This window comes from Haliotis rubra, unplaced genomic scaffold (assembly GCF_003918875.1).
Source record: "Haliotis rubra isolate DU_JTF1 unplaced genomic scaffold, ASM391887v1 Scf215, whole genome shotgun sequence".
Taxonomy (NCBI): domain Eukaryota; kingdom Metazoa; phylum Mollusca; class Gastropoda; order Lepetellida; family Haliotidae; genus Haliotis; species Haliotis rubra.
Window position 1 is genome coordinate 422,352 of NW_025766170.1, and position 21,504 is coordinate 443,855.

The window sequence follows — 21,504 nt, forward strand, 5'->3', positions numbered from 1 at the left end:
GGGATACAGAGTAACAGCCTAAAAACAGTTTTTTTCTATTTCCGACAGTACTTTAGTGAAGGTTCTAAAACATAGTAAATACCATGCTGAATAATTTTTCAAGTGCTGACTGAAAATCAAATGTCTTCGTGCATTTTATGAAATGTCAGAAACCAAAAAATAGACAGGTATACCAGAGGTAACTTGTCATGATATCCATATATATCCATGATATACGACAGGTATCTTATTCACCACAAGTGTGCATAATTTTTCTTGACACATGCTGACTGAACAACTCTTTATCAGTAGATATCAGCAGTGAACATCATTTGCTAAATACAATATACAAAATTGGCTCAAGAACTCACACATCACTTGGTCTGGTTAAGCTTTGCTTAAAGGTCACATGCAACGTAAAACACAACTTTGCAGATTCTGATACTTTTCGGTATGGACTTACCGAAACAAATCATCAAAAATGCAAATTCAACTTATAAAGTTGAAAAATAACGCGATGAAAACAAACGCGCGAAATCGAAGTTCAAACGATTCACTAATTTTCCCCCAGCGCTTGGGGGAATTGAAGTGGTTTCAACAGCTGGGCTGCGCTCATAGCACATGCGCAGTGAAATTATAGGTTCGCGCAGCATGGAAGCGGGTTGTCCGGTGAATACTCAGTGAAGGCTTTGGTGTGAGCTATTTTTCTAATGTTTTGTTGATATTTCACAGGCGCAAGCTTTTTATATGTTATTACAGTAGATTACCGATTTAACTGTTTATATAATTTCATTTGTCTATTTCACCACACGTTCTTCTTACCGAGTCACTTTCTCAGTTCGATACTTAAAAGCAATGTCATTATTTAGAGTTGACAGAATTTCTAACTGATATAGATATGTCGTTGTCACAGACAAAACTCAATGTCTGTTTTATTGACACCTATGTGTCTGCCTGTCCGTCTGCTAATGACAATATTCAATACACAACTTCGATCACTGACCACATGCAATTTGAACTTAACACCTATCAGGCTATACACCATAAACAAAATGCATTGATTTATGGCCAGAGTTCGGTCTCTGTCACATTATGTAATTACACAGACAGGCAGGTGTGATACTTCTACACATGGCATGTTATGATGTCTGTTGATTGCAAAATGTTATACACAAAAAGTGAGCATGTATTTACAAAACCCAACATCTCTATATACACACACAATGAGCCGTGAGGGCATCTGCAAACGAAACAGCCGTTACACTTGAGTGCACACCCACCCGCTCTGACTGGGTTCGGTATCCCGGCTGCTTCGTTTCTTGGGAAGTAAACCCAAGTACAAAATATTGCACTTTTGATTTGCGATTGTACGCTTATAATTTTGATTATATGTTTTTTCATAACCAGCAATATATATTATATGTCATGAATAAGTGATAATTGTGTTTTAATTATGTTTGATTTTTGGTTGCATGTGACCTTCAATGTTTACCAAGTAAGTGATTAAGTTGGGTTTTTTTTACTCCAGCAATATCACGGCAGGGGACATCAGAAATGGGCTTCACACAATGTGCCCATGTGAGGAATTGACTCCAGGTCTTCAGCTTGCTGACCCACGCATTAACCACCACTGCCCCTAATGTTTACCAAATGAGATCATCTAATGTAAGGGATTGTCAATCTTCATGCTGAGGTAAAGACCAAATTCTAATGATATTGGTCTAATGTTATCAATTGTCAAGTACAAGATATTCTCATGGTGACATAGTTTGCAGTGTAATGGAATGTATAATAAAATGTCAAAGTCACAAAATGCAATAAAACATAAAAGTCTAGTTAATTATTGAAACAATATAATGTCATGGTCTTATGAATGTGTAAACAAAAGAGGCACATAATGGCATATAAGATTAATGTCATCCATTATATGATGAGTAATGACATTTGTATCATAATTGCATACGTGACATGTCAAATCTCTACTGGTTGTAAAATGTACTGTCACTACTACAGTGGATACCCGTGAAGATCCGGGATAGAATTGGTCTTCAGCAACCAATGCTTGTCGTGAAAGGCAACCAGTGAGAGTGCGGCGTTAAACAACAAACCAGTCAACTACTACACTGGAAAAATAGTCTTTGCCAAATATTTGGAATTTTTTTTTTTAACCATGTTTAAACATCTAAACCTTCATTTGTGACTCCTAATTCTCACCAGAACTTTCCTACACGACACACTCTCAATATTTTATCCATGTTATATTAACTGAAAACATCTACCCATACATGTATAATATCACAGAGCTTGCTTGAGTATTATGTTTGTGACTTCCATGGTTGTTCCGATCCTCATAGGGATGCCCCAATACTGTGTACCCATCGACACGTAGACATGACTGGATTCGCCATAGCGATACAGTCCGTAAAAGAAGGGATTCAATAAATATGCTCCAATCATCACTGGGAAGAACTGTCCTCCATGAGTGTGACCTGTAATAGATGAAAAGAGTGCTGAAAACTGAACCATATGTCACTCGTGTCATCATATGAAGTATCATTGTCCTGATATCGCCCATGGTAAGAATATGATGACAGACTTACTGCACTCACTGACAATTAATGTACAGTCAAAAACTGTTTTGTCGAAGTTGAAGAAACCTACATAAATACTTTCAGTTATCCAAGTTTCAACCCAAACCCAAAATGATGACTGAAGAATGAGTGAGCAGGGACCAACTTTTACTTTGACATCAAACTCAACTGTGTTTGACTGCATAGAGTGAATTCTCATCAAGTATGAAGCAGATAATTAGAAAGAATGGGATAAGTAAATGCTGCGTTGAGGCATGACTGTGTCCTTTATAATCTTTGACTGTAATTTGTGGAATTTATATTAAATACATAAGCAGAACTTTATAACGTGCGTAACACACTGACCCTTTCTCGTATCAACTCACCATATTGTTGACACTTTAGTTTACAGACAGCATATTTCTTAAGTCAACAGTGACAGAAACACAAATGTCTTTCTCTGACAGGAGGTGTCAAGTACCTTATTGGTCATACCACCCAGCATGTCCAATGAACAATTTTATTTAAATCCTGAGAAAGCCCAGACAAATACATAAGCAGAACTTTATAACGTGCGTAACACATTGACCCTTTCTCGTATCAACTCACCATATTGTTGACACTTTAGTTTACAGACAGCATATTTCTTAAGTCAGAAACAAGTTTCTTTCTTTGACAGGAGGTGTCAAGTACCTTATTGGTCATACCACCCAGCATGTCCAATGAACAGTTATAATGAAATCCTAAGCCATCCCAGACAACCAAATGCTTTAGAGAAAGTACTTTGAATAATGGCTACCTGACAGGACAACATCAACTCTGTATTTGGAGTCCAAAGCAGTCTTGGCTGCCTTCGGCTGATGGGCAAGTAGAATTACTGGCTGACTTGGATCACATGACCCCAGAGCATCATCCAGCTTCATCCCGTGATCACCATACCTGAATGTTTAAACCAAAGACTTCAAACCTTCCTTCATATCATATTTCACCTACTTTTACCATTTATGGTAGTTTTTACATATCATTTCGAGAAAACCAGGCTGTGCATTTTATTTGTTAGTGACATGTGATGTCCACGCCCTTTTAAATTGGTGCAGATAACAGATGTTGATGAAACAGAAGTTTCTTGCCACAAGGTTACCATAGAAATTTCTCTCTATTTAGACATGAAATGATGTCATGGAACATCTTGTCTAATGTTTACCATGAGATAAAATGACACACATTCAGCCAGGACATACAACAGAGCATCCTCATATTATCATACCTGAATATTTAAATAAAAGATTTCAAATTTTAAGGCAATAATTAGAATAATATGAATTCTGAATTTTGTTATTCCAATTTAGGAACTTTAGCTGTCTTGAGCTGCAGACTTAGTGTCAGAATATCAACTTCTGCACAGGTTTTTCATGGTTCCCTGTCTTTTTGATAAGCATGGGTATCCATGGTAACTGGGATCTATTCTGCAAGATAAGGCACGGATTAAGGACAATATCCTTTATCCCTTACCCTATCCTTAAAGCATCAATATCGTCTGTTCCAGCAAGGCAAATTTGTTGGTTGGCTGGTAGTTTCTCACTGGGAAGTCTGACATTGCTGTTGTGTAATACAATAAAGCCGAGACCACGGAGGTGAGAGAACCAATTGTCTACATCGCCTGTATAGTACTCATGATTGCCTGAAACAGAAGAAAACAACATACATTGGAAAACAAACAAACAAATCTTCTACAGTCTGAATTGACTAGACAACCTTGGCCATAAGCATCATTTTCTGTAGATTTTTATGTTACCATGACAAAACACTTCACTTGCTTCAGGCTTTCAGACTAGTGTATAAAGCTGAAGATAGTCAAATAGAGATTTTTAGATTATGACATGACAAAATTGGTAATTTTAATGCATGATTATCTAAATTAAAATTTAATTATTTTCAACGACAGATGTGTTAATGTAGCATTCAGTGACTTCAGCCACTAGTCCAAACCCAGAGCCAAGTACACATGTTTCTGGTCTCATAAGATCGGCTTACTTTAGTTTATGTAACAAGCCAGTGTACTACGCCTAAAATATACTGGGATTGTAAAGACTCACAAGTAATTCGCACAGACAGTGTCAGAGCAAGACTAGGCATGTGAAGAGGGGTCAAATAGGGCCACACTCAGCTATTTTCCAGCTTGTGACAGTGGTTTGTAAAAAGGACAATTTGGTGATTGACATCATATGCATCGACATACACAATGGGATAGGATGACATGCACCTACCAAGTCAGTGGGTCTGTCCACCCAATGCCATTAGTTGTCTCTAATGACAAGCATGGGTTGATGAAGAACATTTAAACATGTTATTGTTAACCACCATACTACCCTTGTGCCTAACCTGTCCAAAGAAATGCTGGTATGACAACTTCAAGAAAAACCTAGACTGATCTAGACAAAAAAAAATTGTAATCACCGATTGGCACAAACATACAAAGTGCACCTGTTATAAAATAATTCCCAAGCTTGGCCTGAATATCCTTTACAGGTTCCACTGCTTCCCTGAGGCTTGCAACACTTCCATCAACGAGATCTCCAGTCATCACAACAACATCTGAAAGGATATGAAACTGAGCCAATAATAAAAACTCAAATGTTTCCATGAACATGCAGAATACAGAATGAAAACATTTTGGAAAAATACAAAAACATTTCAACATGATATCACAGATATCCCAAGATTATAAAAGACAAAGTTGCTGGATTCAAAGCAGTATTTTTGTGACATATCGTTGGAGTAGATAAATGCTGAATGACCGATTTCTCTCTTCAAAAGGACTGTTCATAATTTATGGCTTGCTATCTACATAAACATGATCAACATTTCTGGCATTAGAAGGTTCCGAATATGAAGCAAAATGATTGACTATTTAGACTCAGATACTCTAAACACTATCGACCATTGGACATCTTTTGCAATACATGAGTCTGGTTTATCAATGTTTAAAGCAGTTTGTAATGAAAATGGCGGGGCAGAGTTGTTCGTTCGGTCCAACAGGGTTGCACCCCTTTCTCAAGTATTTTAACTATATAAGAGCTGATCAATTAAGGATATTGCCATGATATTGCTGGAATATTACTCAAAGAAGCATAAAACCTTACTCACTCACTCACTCTAAAGGTGCACTGATTTATTGACTTATCGTCACTGTTTCAATTTCATACTTACCTGCATCCAACTCATTAATGATATTTACTATGCGAGTAAGTCTCCATCTTCCAACAGTTGGTCCTAGATGAATGTCTGATATTTGCACAATTCTCAATCCATCAAGAGATGCAGGCAATCCTTTGACTGGAATGGGGACTTCTTTCACAACAGGAGCACTAGCAGCATTATAGAGACCATACGTCCAACAAAGAATAGCATAAATAAGTACAAGCTGCAATTCTCGTTGTTTTGAAAAGACTGGATTGCTTTTTAAAATGTTTCTTAAACAAAATAGAATAACCTTCACAAACACTAAACCTGTCACTATCTGAAACAATAGACCAAGTGCCGCGTAACAACTATATGCTATAACATATGGTTCTCGACCTATGAAATAAAAGTTCATTAAGTAACTGATATGACATAATACTAAGTAAGTTATAAGAAAAATCCTCCATATTGTCCACTTCTTGAGATCAGGTTGAATCACGTCCTTCTGATGAAGATCTTTATCAGAGTATTTGACATGTCTCAGTCCTTCCTTCCGTGTCGGCTTATCGAACACGGTCGAGAAGTTATTCCACACAAATCTGGAGAGAAAAATCAGGAATGCTTGTATAAAAATGACAAACTGCAATCTCAACAGTCTTGCCTTTCTTTCCCAATGGAGAGACAAGACATACATCTCGCCCAGAATGACGGCAAGCAGTACCGTCAAGGCGGCGGCAACCTTCGTACCGAAAGAGATCGCCATGTTGTGTATATGATATCCCTTGTGAAATACCAAAATAGATATGATGTTTCTTGTATAATAACTTCACGTCATTCAAAAGCCATTTTAACATCTAAAATGTGAAATATTTTATGCCATGCACAAGGCACATAGTAATGCCAGACTGATCAACTGTGTACAACAACTTTGTTGTAAGGGGTATCAATTAAAGGGAGGTAACAGTGGTCAATGTTGTGGATACATTGCTGTAAAATGTGTTAATCATCCTACAAAGTATGTTCGAAGCTCATGTTGCCCATATGCCCGGACTACTTTAATGTTTTAAACCTCAAATTGAGCAAGAGCATTTGGTATTTTTAAACTAGCGAGAAAACGGATGTCTTTCTTGATGATTAAATTTCCAAAATAATTCATCAAACCAGTTGGAATAATTCATGTTTATAGCGCGTTTAAAACTTGCGTAACTTTGATTATGTTAATTTCAGTGAGTAATTGTTCATTTATGCATATCAATCTTCGTCCCGGAAAAGCCTGATTCAGTCGTTACTGTACATATTCCTTGGTATCGATACTATATGTATTCCTTGGTATCAAGAGTATTATATATATCCAGTATATTATGATAAGATACCCTGGTCACAATCCCTTCCTACCCGTGAAGATCCGGGTTAGAACTGGTCTTCAGTAACCCATGTTTGTGATAAGAGGCGACAAAATGGCGTTAAACAACCAACCGACCGTGGTAGATATTGAATGAACAACACATAGTGTTGTTTGAGAGTGTGAACCAAAACTACAGGGACAGTCAGTTTGATTAGGTCTAGCCTCCCTTAATAGTTAAGACACAGAAATCGGAATGGCCATAACTCCAAAGTCGGTTTCTGATGAGTGAATGTAGTTGTCTCATATCAATAGACTTAACATAAAGTGAGTGCAGAAGGAGAACGTCACTTTCATGTCACGAATGGAAATTCGATACCAAGGAATATATACAGTATCGCCTCAATCAGGCTTTTCCGGGACGAAGTTTGATATGCATAAATGAACAATTATTCACTGAAATTAACACTATTATCAAAGTGATGCTTGTTAAAACTCGCTATAAACATGAATTAATCTAACTGGTTTGATAAATTATTTTGGAAATTTAATCATCAAGAAATACATCCGTTTTCTCGCTAGTTTAAAAATACCAAATACTCTTGCTCAATTTGAGGTTTAAAACATTAAAGTAGTCAGGTCATATGGGCAACATGAGCTTCGAACATACTTTGTAGGATGATTAACACATTTTACAGCAATTATCCAAAACATTGACTACTGTTACCTCCCTTTAATTGATACTCCTTACAACAAGTCTAGTTGTACACAGTTGATCAGTATGACATTACTATGTGTCTTGTGGGTGGCATAAAATATTTCACATTTTAGATGTTTAAAATGGCTTTTAAATGACGTAAAATTACCATACAAGAAACATCATATCTATTTTGGTATTTCACGAGGGATATCATATACACAACATGGCGATCTCTTTCGGTACGAAGGTTGCCGCCGCCGTGACGGTTCTGCTTGCCGTCATTCTGGGCGAGATGTATGTCTTGTCTCTCCATTGGGAAAGAAAGGCAAGACTGTTGAGATTGCAGTTTGTCATTTTTATACAAGCTATCCTGATTCTTCTCTCCAGATTTGTGTGGAATAACTTCTCGACCGTGTTCGATAAGCCGACACGGAAGGAAGGACTGAGACATGTCAAATACTCTGATAAAGATCTTCATCAGATGGACGTGATTCAACCTGATCTCAAGAAGTGGACAATATGGAGGATTTTTCTTATAACTTACTTAGTATTATGTCATGTCAGTTTCTTAATGAACTTTTATTTCATAGGTCGAGAACCATATGTTATAGCATACAGTTGTAATGCCGCACTGGGGCTATTGTTACAGATAGTGACAGGTTTAGTATTTGTGAAGGTTATTCTATTTTGTTTAAGAAACATTTTAAAAAGCAATCCAGTCTTTTCAAAACAACGAGAATTGCAGCTTGTACTTATTTATGCTATTCTTTGTTGGACGTATGGTCTCTATAATGCTGCTACTGCTCCTGTTGTGAAAGAAGTCCCCATTCCAGTCAAAGGATTGCCTGCATCTCTTGATGGATTGAGAATTGTGCAAATATCAGACATTCATCTAGGACCAACTGTTGGAAGATGGAGACTTACTCGTATAGTAAATATCATTAATGAGTTGGATGCAGGTAAGTATGAAATTGAAACAGTGACGATAAGTCAATAAATTAGTGCACCTTTAGAGTGAGTGAGTGAGTGAGTAAGGTTTTATGCTTCTTTTAGCAATATCATGGGAATATCACTAATTGATCAGCTCTTATACTTAAAATACTTGAGAAAGGGGTGCAACCCTGTTGGACCGAACGAACAACTCTGCTCCCCGCCATTTTCATTACAAACTGCTTTAAACATTAATAAACCAGACTCATTTATTGCAAAAGATGTCCCATGGTCGATAGTGTTTAGAGTATCTGAGTCTAAATAGTAAATCATTTTGCTTCATATTCGTGAACCTTCTAATGCCAGAGATGTTTATCATGTTCATGTAGATAGAAAGCCATAAATTATGAACAGTCCTTTTGAAGAGAGAAATCGGTCATTCAGCATTTCTCTACTCCGACGATATGTCACACAAATACTGCTTTGAATCCAGCAACTTTGTCTTTTATAATGTTGGGATATCTATGATATCATGTTGAAATGTTTTTGTATTTTTCCAATATGTTTTCATTCTGTGTTTAGCATGTTCATGGAAACATTTGAGTTTTTATGATTGGCTCAGTTTCATATCCTTTCAGATGTTGTTGTGATGACTGGAGATCTCGTAGATGGAAGTGTTGCAAGCCTCAGGGAAGCAGTGGAACCTGTTAAGGATATTCAGGCCAAGTTTGGGAAATATTTTATAACAGGTGCACTTTGTATGTTTGTGACAGTCAGTAATTACAATGTATTTTATCTATATCGGTCTAGGTTTTTCTTGAAGACATTTTTTGGACAGGTTAGGCACAAGGGTAGTATGGTGGTTAACAATAACATGTTTAAATGTTCTTCATCAACCCATGCTTGTCATTAGAGACAACTAATGGCATTGGGTGGACAGACCCACTGACTTGGTAGGTGCATGTCATCCTATCCCATTGTGTATGTCGATGCTTATGATGTCAATCACCAAATTGTCCTTTTTACAAACCACTGTCACAAGCTGGAAAATAGCTGAGTGTGGCCCTATTTGACCCCTCTTCACATGCCTAGTCTTGCTCTGACACTGTCTGTGCGAATTACTTGTGAGTCTTTACAATCCCAGTATATTTTAGGCGTAGTACACTGGCTTGTTACATGAACTTAAGTAAGCCGATCTTATGAGACCAGAAACATGTGTACTTGACACTTGGTTTGGATTAGTGGATGAAGTCACTGAATGCTACATTAACACATCTGTTGTTGAAAATAATTAAATAATAATAATAATAATAATAGATAATCATGCATTAAAATTACCAATTTTGTCATGTCATAATCCGAAAATCTCTATTTGTCTATCTACAGCTTTAGACACTAGTCTGAAATCCTGAAGCAAGTGAATTGTTTTGTCATGGTAACATAAAAATCTACAGAAATTGATGCTTATGGCCAAGGTTGTCTAGTCAATTCAGACTGTAGAAGATTTGTTTGTTTGTTTTCCAATGTATGTTGTTTTCTTCTGTTTCAGGCAATCATGAGTACTATACAGGTGATGTAGACAATTGGTTCTCTCACCTCCGTGGTCTCGGCTTTATTGTATTACATAACAGCAATGTCAAACTTCCCAGTGAGAAACCCGCCAACCAACAAATTTGTCTTGCTGGAACAGACGACATTGATGCTTTAAGGATAGGGTAAGGGACAAAGGATATTGTCCTTAATCCGTGCCTTACCTTGCAGAATAGATCCCAGTTACCATGGATACCCATGCTTATCAAAAGACAGGGAACCATGAAAAACCTGTGCAGAAGTTGATATTCTGACACTAAGTCTGCAGCTCAAGACAGCTAAAGTTCCTAAATTGGAATAACAAAATTCAGAATTCATATTATTCTAATTATTGCCTTGAGAATACTTGTATTTCACAGGGGAATAGAAAGGTAGAGCATGTAATGCTTAGTAATACATTATTGAATGCAGTGTTGAAGTACCTCTGCATTTAATTAATTAATGGTAAAAGTAGATGGAAGATAATATGCAGGTAAAATTTGAAATCATTTATTTAAATATTCAGGTATGATAATATGAGGATGCTCTGTTGTATGTCCTGGCTGAATGTGTGTCATTTTATCTCATAGCATTGTTGGTAAACATTGGACAAGATGTTCATGACATCATTTCATGTCTTAATAGAGAGAAATTTCTATGGTTACCTTGTGGCAAGAAACTGCTGTTTCATCAAGTTCTGTTATCTGCACCAATTTAAAAGGGCGTGGACATCATAAGTCACTAACAAATAAATGCACAGCCTGGTCTTCCCAAAATGATATGTAAAAACTACCATAAATGGTAAAAGTAGGTGAAATGTGATATGAAGGAAGGTTTGAAATTGTTGGTTTAAACATTCAGGTATGGTGATCATGGGATGAAGCTTGATGATGCTCTGGGGTCATGTGATCCAAGTCAGCCAGTAATTCTGCTTGCCCATCAGCCGAAGGCAGCCAAGACTGCTTTGGACTCCAAATACAGAGTTGATGTTGTCCTGTCAGGTAGCCATTATTCAAAGTACTTTCTCTAAAGCATTTAATTGTCTGGGATGGCTTAGGATTTTATTATAACTGTTCATAGGACATGCTAGGTGGTATGACCAATAAGGTACTTGACAATGACACCTCCTGTCAGAGAAAGAAATTTGTGTTTCTGTCACTGTTGACTTAAGAAATATGCTGTCTGTAAACTAAAGTGTCAACAATATGGTGAGTTGATACGAGAAAGGGTCAATGTGTTACGCACGTTATAAAGTTCTGCTTATGTATTTAATATAAATTCCATAAATTACAGTCATGAGTGACATGTTTCAGTTTTCAGCACTCTTTCATCTATTACAGGTCACACTCATGGAGGACAGTTCTTCCCAGTGATGATTGGAGCATATTTATTTAATCCCTTTTTTTACGGATTGTATCGCTATGGCGAATCTAGTCATGTCTATGTGTCGATGGGTACACAGTATGGGGGCATCCCAGTCAGGATCGGAACAACCATGGAAGTCACAAACATAATACTCAAGCAAGCTCTGTGATATTATACATGTATGGGTAGATGTTTTCAGTTAATATTACATGGATAAAATATTGAGAGTGTGTCGTGTGGGAAAGTTCTGGTGAGAATTAGGAGTCACAAATGAAGGTTTAGATGTTTAAAACATGGTTAAAAAAATTTTTTCAAAATATTTGGCACAGACTCATATTGTTCCAGTGTAGTAATTCGTTGGTTTGTTGTTTAACGCCACACTCTCATTGGTTGCCTTTCACGACAAGCATTGGTTGCTGAAGACCAATTCTATCCCGGATCTTCACGGGTATCCACTGTAGTAGTGACAGTACATGTTACAACCAGTAGAGATTTGACATGTCACGTATGCAATTATGATACAAATGTCATTACTCAGCATATAATGGATGACATTAATCTCATATGCCATTATGTGCCTCTTTTGTTTACACATTCATAAGACCATGACATTAGATTGTTTCAATAATTGACTAAACTTTGTTTTATTGCATTTTGTGACTTTGACATTTTATTATACATTCCATTACACTGCAAACTATGTCACCATGAGAATATCTTGTACTTGACAATTGATAACAATATCATTAGAATTTGGTCTTTACCTCAGCATGAAGATTGACAATCCCTTACATTAGATGATCCCATTTGGTAAACATTAGGGGCAGTGGTGGTTAAAGCGTTGGTCAGCAAGCTGAAGACCTGGAGATAATTCCTCACATGGGCACATTGTGTGAAGCCCATTTCTGATGTCCCCTGCCGTGATATTGCTGGAATATCGCTAAAAGCGGTGAAAAACCCAACTTCAGGGGTGGAAATAACTTTAATATTGATAGTGTACTCCGGTACAGTGGCACATGTAAAGTCACTTGCCCTGATAATTTTTCCACTATTCCAACCGTTTTCTTGCTGATTTTCTAAATAAACAACATAATTAACATTGGAAAGTCAACTGAACACCGGTACAGTGTGATATAAAAATTTGCTTTCCCAACCGTAAAAACCACTGGACTCGGACGTCAGGCAATGGGTTATTTCCACCCTTGAACTAAATCACTTACTTGGTAAACATTAAGCAAAGCTTAACCAGACCAAGTGATGTGTGAGTTCTTGAGTCAATTTTGTATATTGTATTTAGCAAATGATGTTCACTGCTGATATCTACTGATAAAGAGTTGTTCAGTCAGCATGTGTCAAGAAAAATTAATGCACACTTATGGTGAATAAGATACCTGTCGTATATCATGGATATACATGGATATCATGGCAAGTTACCTCTGGTATACCTGTCTATTTTTTGGTTTCTGACATTTCATAAAATGCACGAAGACATTTGATTTTCAGTCAGCACTTGAGAAATTATTCAGCATGGTATTGACTATGTTTTAGGACCATCACTAGTGTTCAGAGAATCCAGCATGCTCTTCGGACAATTTGTTTGTGTGCTTGGAACAAGTTATGAACACATAGGAGGTTAGGATTTCTCGACAGGGACCATTTGTTTCCATAGTACAACTGTAAGATATTTTACTCACAAGGAGGCAAACCTGGTATTCTGATTGAAGATCAGATCCTAGGTAGGCATGAACTTGTGAAGGGTTGCTTCAGAAAAAAACGTTAGGGATACTTTACATGATCCTCCCAAAGACTGGCATTCATGATCTTCTTGATTTCACGCTGAATCATTGCCAAAGGAAAATGACGAAGCTTAGAGACTTGGAATACATAATCTAAACTTAGCGTCAAACCACACTCACTCACACTTTGCATGATCAGGTACGTGTGTCTTTCAGGATAAACAGACAATGGTCCTGTACCAAATGTGTGCCAGATAATCATGTAATCTTTAACATTTATCAAATGAGGTAGTTTCAGATATAGAAATTGAAATTCCCAATTAATAAAAATGTAGGTGCAATACTTATCTATTTTCTAAGTGTAAATTGTTACTGTATTTTGTTTTGTGGACTATAATTTCAAGAATGCAGGTGAGCTACAGTGCTATATGGTTGTACCGCTGCTGGTGCATGTTCGCCTAACACAATTATACAGTTGACAGGGAATATATTTCAGTACATGGTGTATCCATATGAAATGTTTGTTTATCCTTATGTAATTTTCTTTTGTTCATTGTTGGAGAATTATTTTTTCATGTATTTTTTGTTTGATTTCAATGAAGTTTTACTCCATCTCAGATGATGAATTTGTATTTATTGACATAAGTTGACATAAATGAATTGACTCTTCCCAGATCAGCATCCACATATCAAGAGTTTGAAGGGGCAGAGTGTTCATAAACATCAGCAGTTGTCCAGTTATAAAATCATGATGTGTGTGGTTTTTGAAATGACTTAAATATAGTCTGCATTTATGCAAGTATAAACATAAAACCGTCCTGTTGACACAGACTATTTTTTAGTATATCATGTATCCATATAATGGTTTGTTGATCCTTTCTTTTGTTCATTGTTAGAGACATATTTTTCCATGTGTTTTATGTTTGATTGCAATGAAGTTTTACACCACCTCAGATGAATTTGGGTTTATTGTCCCCCGCTGGTACGCGGAACGGGGAACTATGTATTAAAGCGTCCGTCCGTACCTTCGTCCATACATCCGTACGTCCCGATTCTTGTTAACGCGATATCTCATGAACTGTTGTACCCAATGTCTTCAAATGTACCCAATGTCTACATTAGGGGATTACGCAGACACCAGTCGATTTGGGTGACCTTGACTTTATTTTCAAGGTCACCACAACACTTTGACCACTTTTCAAACTCTTGTTAACGCGATATCTCATGAAATGTTGTACCCAATGTCTTGAAATTTGGTGACAGCCTACATTAGGGGATTACGCAGACACCAGGCTATTTGGGTGACCTTTACCTTATTTTCAAGGTCACCACGACACTGACCACTTTTCAAACTGTTGTTAACGTGATATCTCATGCACTGTTGTACCCAGTGTCTTCAAATTTAGTGACAGCCTACATTGGGGGATTTCACAGACACCTCTTTATTTAGGTGACCTTGACCTTATTTTCAAGGTCACCACGACACTTTGAGCACTTTTCAAACTCTTCTTAACACGGCATCTCATAAACTGTTGTAGCCAATGTCTTCAAATTTGGTGACAGTTTACACTGGGGTATTACACAGACACCAGTTTATTTGGGTGACCTTGACCTTATCTTCAAGGTCACCACGATACTTTGACCGCTTTTTAAAGGCGATATCTCATAGAACATTGCACCCAATGTTTTCAAGTATGTTGACAGCCTACATTGGGTGATTATGCAGACACCAGTCATTTCAGACATCTTGTATGTGACCCAAAAATAAAAAGTAGTAAACATAGATATTCCATTCTTTAGCGGCAGGAGACATTGCCATATCAGTGGCAAACACTTGTTCTAGTTGACATACATGAGATGACGTCCCTTATCAGCATCACGAGTTTGAAGGGGCGGAGTGTTGTTTTCTTCTATAACATCAGCAGTTGTCCAGCTATATAATGGCAATGTATGTGGTTTTGGCATCGGCTTCAATATTTTCTGCATTTATGGAGGTATACACGTAAAATCTATGTATTCCCTCAAAATCTGCATAAAATGCAAAAACATTGACATTTATTCATCAAATACATAGGCCAACAATGACAACCTCACTAACCTATTTAATTATTTACACACAAGACGTGGAAATCATTTGAAATCAGTGACACCTTTAAGCACAACAGCAATGATACTTTAAGTGGGCCTACACACATTTTCTAACTTTTTGATTCACAAATTATGAAATAGAAACGAGCGGTGCGGTAATGTAGTGGTTAAAGCATTCACTCGTCCTGAGTCTCAAGTTTAATTCCCCACATGGGTACACATTGTGTCCACTCAAATATTGAGAATGGACGCTGAAAAACAACTCGCTCCGTCAAGACGGACGCACAGTATTATTCAATGTATACAACACATATATGACTTTGCTGAGTGTTTGGTTGTTTCTTTCAGAGCAGTTACATGCATCATTTCATCCATCAGTCCATATGATCAATGATTCATTCCAGGCTATAAATAAATTATCAAAACATACGCTTCCCTACACTGTTACTTCACAGGACCCTCATATTGTCCGCAAGGACCCTTAAAACTAATAATTGGGGGTTCCGGGACCCGATGTTTCAGTGAGGTAAAACCCGGCCTGTGAATTCATGTTAGGAAAGGCTCCACCGATCCTTGCAGGTTATGAGAGGGGACTCAGTCGATCAGGTAGTCCGACTTGGTTGATTGAAATTCATCAAACCTCTCAGCACAGATTGTTGCACCTGGTATCCGTCACTGTATTGCCTAGTCCAGCCTTGATTTTACATACATGCCGCTGACATACATCTGGAATACAATGAGTGCAATGTTAAATAAAAGCATGAAAAGGAAGATGATCCCATTCCACAAGGGATTTTAGCGCTGTGACTATCGTAATCATATGTTAAGTAAGGGGACTTGGTGTCATCTTAACTGGAAAAATGGAAATTGGATGGACAGTACAAGTTACAGGAGTTAACGGGCAAATATCTCAGGTAAGTCTCGTTTAATTTTATAATTATACAGACATTAACGTATAACGTACACGTGAAACATGATGTATGCCATACGGTACCAAATGCATTGTGTCCTTACTGGAGTCATCACACAAATAGCCCAACATGAGAACAGCATGATCATGAATAGTCCTGTATGAAAGTGGGGACTCCTCGATTGCCAAAACAAATCTGAAAACTTTGGGATCACAACCGAATATAACCAGGGTATGCAATTTCACATGTGCCACTGAGCAACAGTTCTACTGACAAGCATGATGTCACAGAGAACCAGGTAATATTTATATGAATAAGGTGAACAAAACTGCCCCCAGTTTGAAAATATACTGAGCCAAGTTTGATAATGAAGTTTTGAAATGCTAGAAAATATATAGGATCTCTGTGTCCAAGGCGTCATTTGATGACAGTAGAATCTGGCAGATGCATAGGAAAGCTTAAAATGAACTCGGTGAACCAAATGTCACCTTGCAAACGTCTTTGGTGTTGGCAGAAGAAGGAATATATACCGGACATTTTTAGTCACCCAGCAACATGCAGGTGGTCGACAGAGTCCTCCACATAACGGACAGATAGATGTCTCCTGCTTGCAGCAATATGTCATCAGCCGAACATGTACACGTCCTACGACAGAGCACGATGGCAGGTGTGTGCGACAAGGTTGGGGGTGTTTATGTTCCAACAGTCTTGGTCAGATAATCTCTTGTTTTAATCGGTGATTCACAGGGGCTTGTAACGCTAAAAACTGCCATCAAGGTGTTCTGAAGAGAAAGTTAGTTTCTTTGGTTTTGTTATCTGATAGCCAAAACACATCTTTACAAGAACCATGAACGTTGCACCAAAACGCAACCGTAACGCCTCGTGCAGTCACTTTCTGCATGTGCAGGGTCGAGCACATGGGTTTTTGACGGCTAAGTGGATGGTCGACAATTTTGAACATTGAGACGAAGGAAGGAAGGAAGGTGTCGTTAGATTATACAAATAGTTTGCCATATTCGGGCATAGTTTAGATACTCACAATTTAGAATTATACACTAGGCACATAAAGAAACTGTGCATACAAAAATTTAAAATCTAAATTTATCAAACCTGTGGAGACACATAAGGATTGAAACTCAGAGATTAGTGACATGTATCCAACATGCATGCACGTGCCACGTTCCGTGACGGGAAAGAGAAACAGAGAAAATGAATGCCACACAATACTGTCACTTTGGAAAGCTCAACCCCTGCCCTTGCGATCGTTCAAAAAAATTAAACGGCTATTGAAACGCATAGCATGCCAAGGCTCACGTCTGCACAACGTCATGAAGCCATTGGGATGGTCCGTGGGGGAATGTCTCAACGACAAGTGGCTGCACATTTCCACTGCCACCGGAACACAATTTCTGCAATGGTGAGACGCTACCAGAACACAAATGACGTCATCGATCGGCCACATTCTGGACGTCCACGTGTAACAACGCCAAGACAGGACAGATGGATAAGGGTGACCCATCTTCGCCACAGGTTTCAGACTGCAGTGATGACTGGCCGAACCATCCCAGGACTTCGCCGTATCCACCCCAACACAGTTCGACAACGTTTACGTCATCACGGGATCAGACCACGACGTCCCGCCATACGGCCTATCCTGACACAACGTCATCGACAAGCTCGCCGAATGTGGTGCCGAAATCATGTCCGCAGACCCTTGTTTTGGTGGAGAAATGTGGTTTTTGCAGATGAGTCCAGGTTTAACATTTCCCATAGTGATGGACGTCAACGTGCCTATAGACGCGTGGGAGAACGTTATGCACAGGCCTGTGTCTTGGAGAGGAATCGCTTTGGAGGTGGTTCCGTGATGATTTGGGGTGGAATAACAGCACGCCAAAGAACTCCTTTGGTGATTGTTCAGGGCAACTTAACTGGTGTGGGCTACAGGGATCAGATTCTTCGACCTGTGGCAAGTCCTTTTCTGCAATGTCATGACCCTGGGTTAACATTTCAACAGGACAATGCCCGCCCTCATACGGCAAGGGTTGCTATGGATTTCTTGCAACACCACAACGTTGACTTACTGCCTTGGCCTGCAAATTCACCGGATCTCTCCCCGATAGAGCATGTTTGGGACGAGATGGATCGACGTCTAACTTGAGAGAATCTGGCGTGACATCCCACAAGCCTTCCTTGCACGTTTGATAGGCTCTATGCATCGTCGATGCACTGCTGTTCTCAATGCCGATGGTGGACATACCCGTTATTGAGCTTGTGACATGGTCGTTTGACCCCTGTCCCGCTTGTGGACTCGTGACGTCATTGTGATTGACTTTTCAATTGAAATTCTCCCGACTTGTTATGGTCTCATGATCCCTCCATTAAAGTTTATATGTACCTTTGACATTGTTATCATACTTATCAACTGGGATAATATTTTGACAATGCACAGTTTCTTTATGTGGCAAGTATACTTACAACTAGGTGACAGCAACACAGCAGGGGAGGCAACTGAACTAAGTCTGATTTATTGTTATACAACTTGCAGTTTCTATAGGAGTAAACTAATTAACAAATGAAGATATTCAGGGTTCGATTGCTCTATCCCGCTGTGTTGCTGTCTTCTAGTCGAGTGTTTGGCAGGTTCTCTGTGATGGAAATGACGAAGTCTATAGTCGTGTGCAGCTATATATAGCTTCAAACCTGATATTGTAAGTCTAGATAGTTTACGATGACTTCACTTACTATAAGGTACGTGCACAGGTGACTGAGCGAGAGTGGTCTCCCTTCGCTCTTTGTGGCTGTTTAACCGCCACCTCGTCCTTAGTGAGTCGGATTTTACGCCGCATTTAGCAATATTCAGGCTGTATCACGGCGGGGGACACCAGAAATTGGCTTCACCCATTTGGGGAATCGAACCCGGCCCTTCCGAAAGATGAACGAACGCTATATCCACAAGGCTACCTTACCGCTCCACATTGCCTTTAGATATTTGTACATATTTTAAGTCTGAAAGAGGGGTTTTCTGTCCACTTTTCATTCAAATATTCGGCCTATAATGGTTTTACTGATAGATGGATTGTATATGAAAGCAGTGATTAAATGTCCCCTATTATTCCTGTAACACATTCTGGTGGCCTGTACTTGTCCCGAAGATGAGAAATCCGACTGTGAATGCATTATATCTACATCTTCTTCAACTTGGACGGACTAATTTGCTTCTTTTGTCCATGTTTCCATAATCTTCTTGTCCATTATTGGGACATTTGATTGTATTTTTTCTGTTATGATGTGCTGAAAATCAATCAGTCCCTGGATACTCATCTCCCATTTGCACGTCAATATTTCTTTCTAACAATCTGTCGGCACAGCATGTTTGTCGTGGGGTACTGTCTAATAGAATGTGTAATCTGGGGCTATGCACCATGACCTTTACTGCCATTGTTTCTTTAACACCTCCTATAAACCTCGCCCTTTCTCCCACCTCCTCACTCACCGATGTAGCGTCCCCTGGCTGCGGCCCCGAGCCCCTCTCCCAAACCTCTGAGTGTTTTCACCCCGTTCTGGGATCGTCCTGACCACGGCGAGACGCTCCCTGCCCCAGTCACCATCACCTATGTCGATTATTAGCCCTGTCCCAAGTGACGGCGACAGTGACTACTTGGTCTATGAGGACGAGGTCGACGACAGTTTCGTGGAGGATATTCATCCTTTGAGGAAGGCACTGAGGAGAGTGGCTGCCTTCTTTAGGAGAGTATTCTCGTAGATTCTTCATGCATGTGTGTTTCTGTGTGTGTTTGTATGTGTGTGTGTGTCAGTGAATATGTAGGCGTGAGTTCGTGTTTATGAAGCTTGAACGGATGTAAACGTGTATGTGTACATGTGTTTGTATGATAAGGTGTGTTTGTGAAAGAATGCGATTTGTATATATTTGAAGAGAGAGAGAGAGATTCTTCTGTGTCTGTGATTGATGCTGATGTCATTTGCAAGCCTGTTTGGTTGTGTAGGTTTTACTTTGGATGTCGTGTTTGGGTGCCCGTATAATACCCTATTTTCTTGATTAATAATAAATATTAATAAATGGTATACATATGAGTCTGTTTTCCTTCCTTCTTTGGATCTTTCTTTCGTTTGCTCTATCCCGCTGTGTTGCTGTCTTCTAGTCGAGTGTTTAACAGGTACTCTGTGATGGAAATGACGAAGTCTATAGTCGTGTGCAGCTATATATAGTTTCAAACCTGATGTCGGAAGTTTAAATATTTTACTATGACTTCACTTACTATAAGTTACGTGCACGTGCGCGAGTGGTCTCCCTTCGCTATTTGAAGCTTTTTTAAACCGCCACCTCGTCCTTAGTGAGTGAGTGGGGTTTTATCACAGCGAGGGACACCAGAAATTGGCTACACCCATTTGGGGAATCGAACCAGGTCCTTCCGCAAGATGAACGAACGCTATATCCACAAGGCTACCCTACCGCTCCACATCGTTTTTAGATAGTTGTACATATTTTAAGTCTGAAAGAGGGGTTGTGTTCCTCGTCTTGTGGTCATTTTCAATCCAGGTAATTGACGTAATATTTCGGTTCTTGTATGATACTGGGACAGTCATGGTGCTGATTACGTCCCTGATAGATATACCAGTAAAGATTCGGGTTAGAATTGGTCTTCATCAGCCAATATATATGCTTGGTCCAGACTCGATTATCTACAGGCCGTCGCCATATAGCTGGAATATTACTGAGTGTGGCGTTAAAAAACAAGACAACATTAAATATAAGTCCACGGAATAACGTTGTATGGACGTACTATCATTACGTTCCCACAACATAAAGTACGTTATCACAACGTACTTATAACGTTACCATAACATTAAATTGTGACAACGTGGACATGACGTCTAACAACGTCACGTTACAACTTAACAACGCTGTGAGAACGTCAATGGGAGTCCACAGAATAACGCTGTACGGTCGTAATATCAAGTTACGTTTTCACAACGAAAGCATAACGTTGTGACAACGTGAAATTGTTAGCTCGAATAGTGCTAAAAGCGGCGTAAACTAAACCCATCCGCTCATGCATGACACAAATTTCACCAAATAAAAAATAAACCGAAAGTCTCATGAAAGCACCAT

General features: G+C 38.8%; 2 protein-coding genes and 1 long non-coding RNA gene across 3 annotated transcripts; 1 reads left to right on the top strand and 2 right to left on the bottom strand.

Moving 5' to 3' along the window:
* Positions 1 to 1,406: 1,406 nt before the first annotated feature.
* LOC124276901 lies at positions 1,407 to 20,828 on the bottom strand. Its single transcript, XR_006898686.1, has 3 exons — positions 20,817 to 20,828; positions 14,662 to 14,667; positions 1,407 to 1,587 (listed from the first exon to the last, which is right to left on the bottom strand). It is a non-coding gene; the product is annotated as an uncharacterized LOC124276901 (long non-coding RNA).
* Positions 2,031 to 6,514, bottom strand: LOC124276899 (transmembrane protein with metallophosphoesterase domain-like). The gene is made up of 5 exons (XM_046712567.1): positions 5,760 to 6,514; positions 5,034 to 5,144; positions 4,062 to 4,230; positions 3,349 to 3,488; positions 2,031 to 2,468 (listed from the first exon to the last, which is right to left on the bottom strand). Exons 1-5 carry the CDS (start codon positions 6,493 to 6,495, stop codon positions 2,275 to 2,277), a joined length of 1,350 nt encoding a protein of 449 aa, XP_046568523.1. The 5' UTR covers positions 6,496 to 6,514; the 3' UTR covers positions 2,031 to 2,274.
* On the top strand, positions 7,980 to 12,396 carry LOC124276900 (transmembrane protein with metallophosphoesterase domain-like). Its single transcript, XM_046712568.1, has 5 exons — positions 7,980 to 8,733; positions 9,343 to 9,453; positions 10,254 to 10,419; positions 11,135 to 11,274; positions 11,614 to 12,396. The coding sequence occupies exons 1-5, from the start codon at positions 7,998 to 8,000 to the stop codon at positions 11,805 to 11,807; spliced, it is 1,347 nt and encodes a 448-aa protein (XP_046568524.1). The 5' UTR covers positions 7,980 to 7,997; the 3' UTR covers positions 11,808 to 12,396.
* Positions 20,829 to 21,504: the final 676 nt, after the last annotated feature.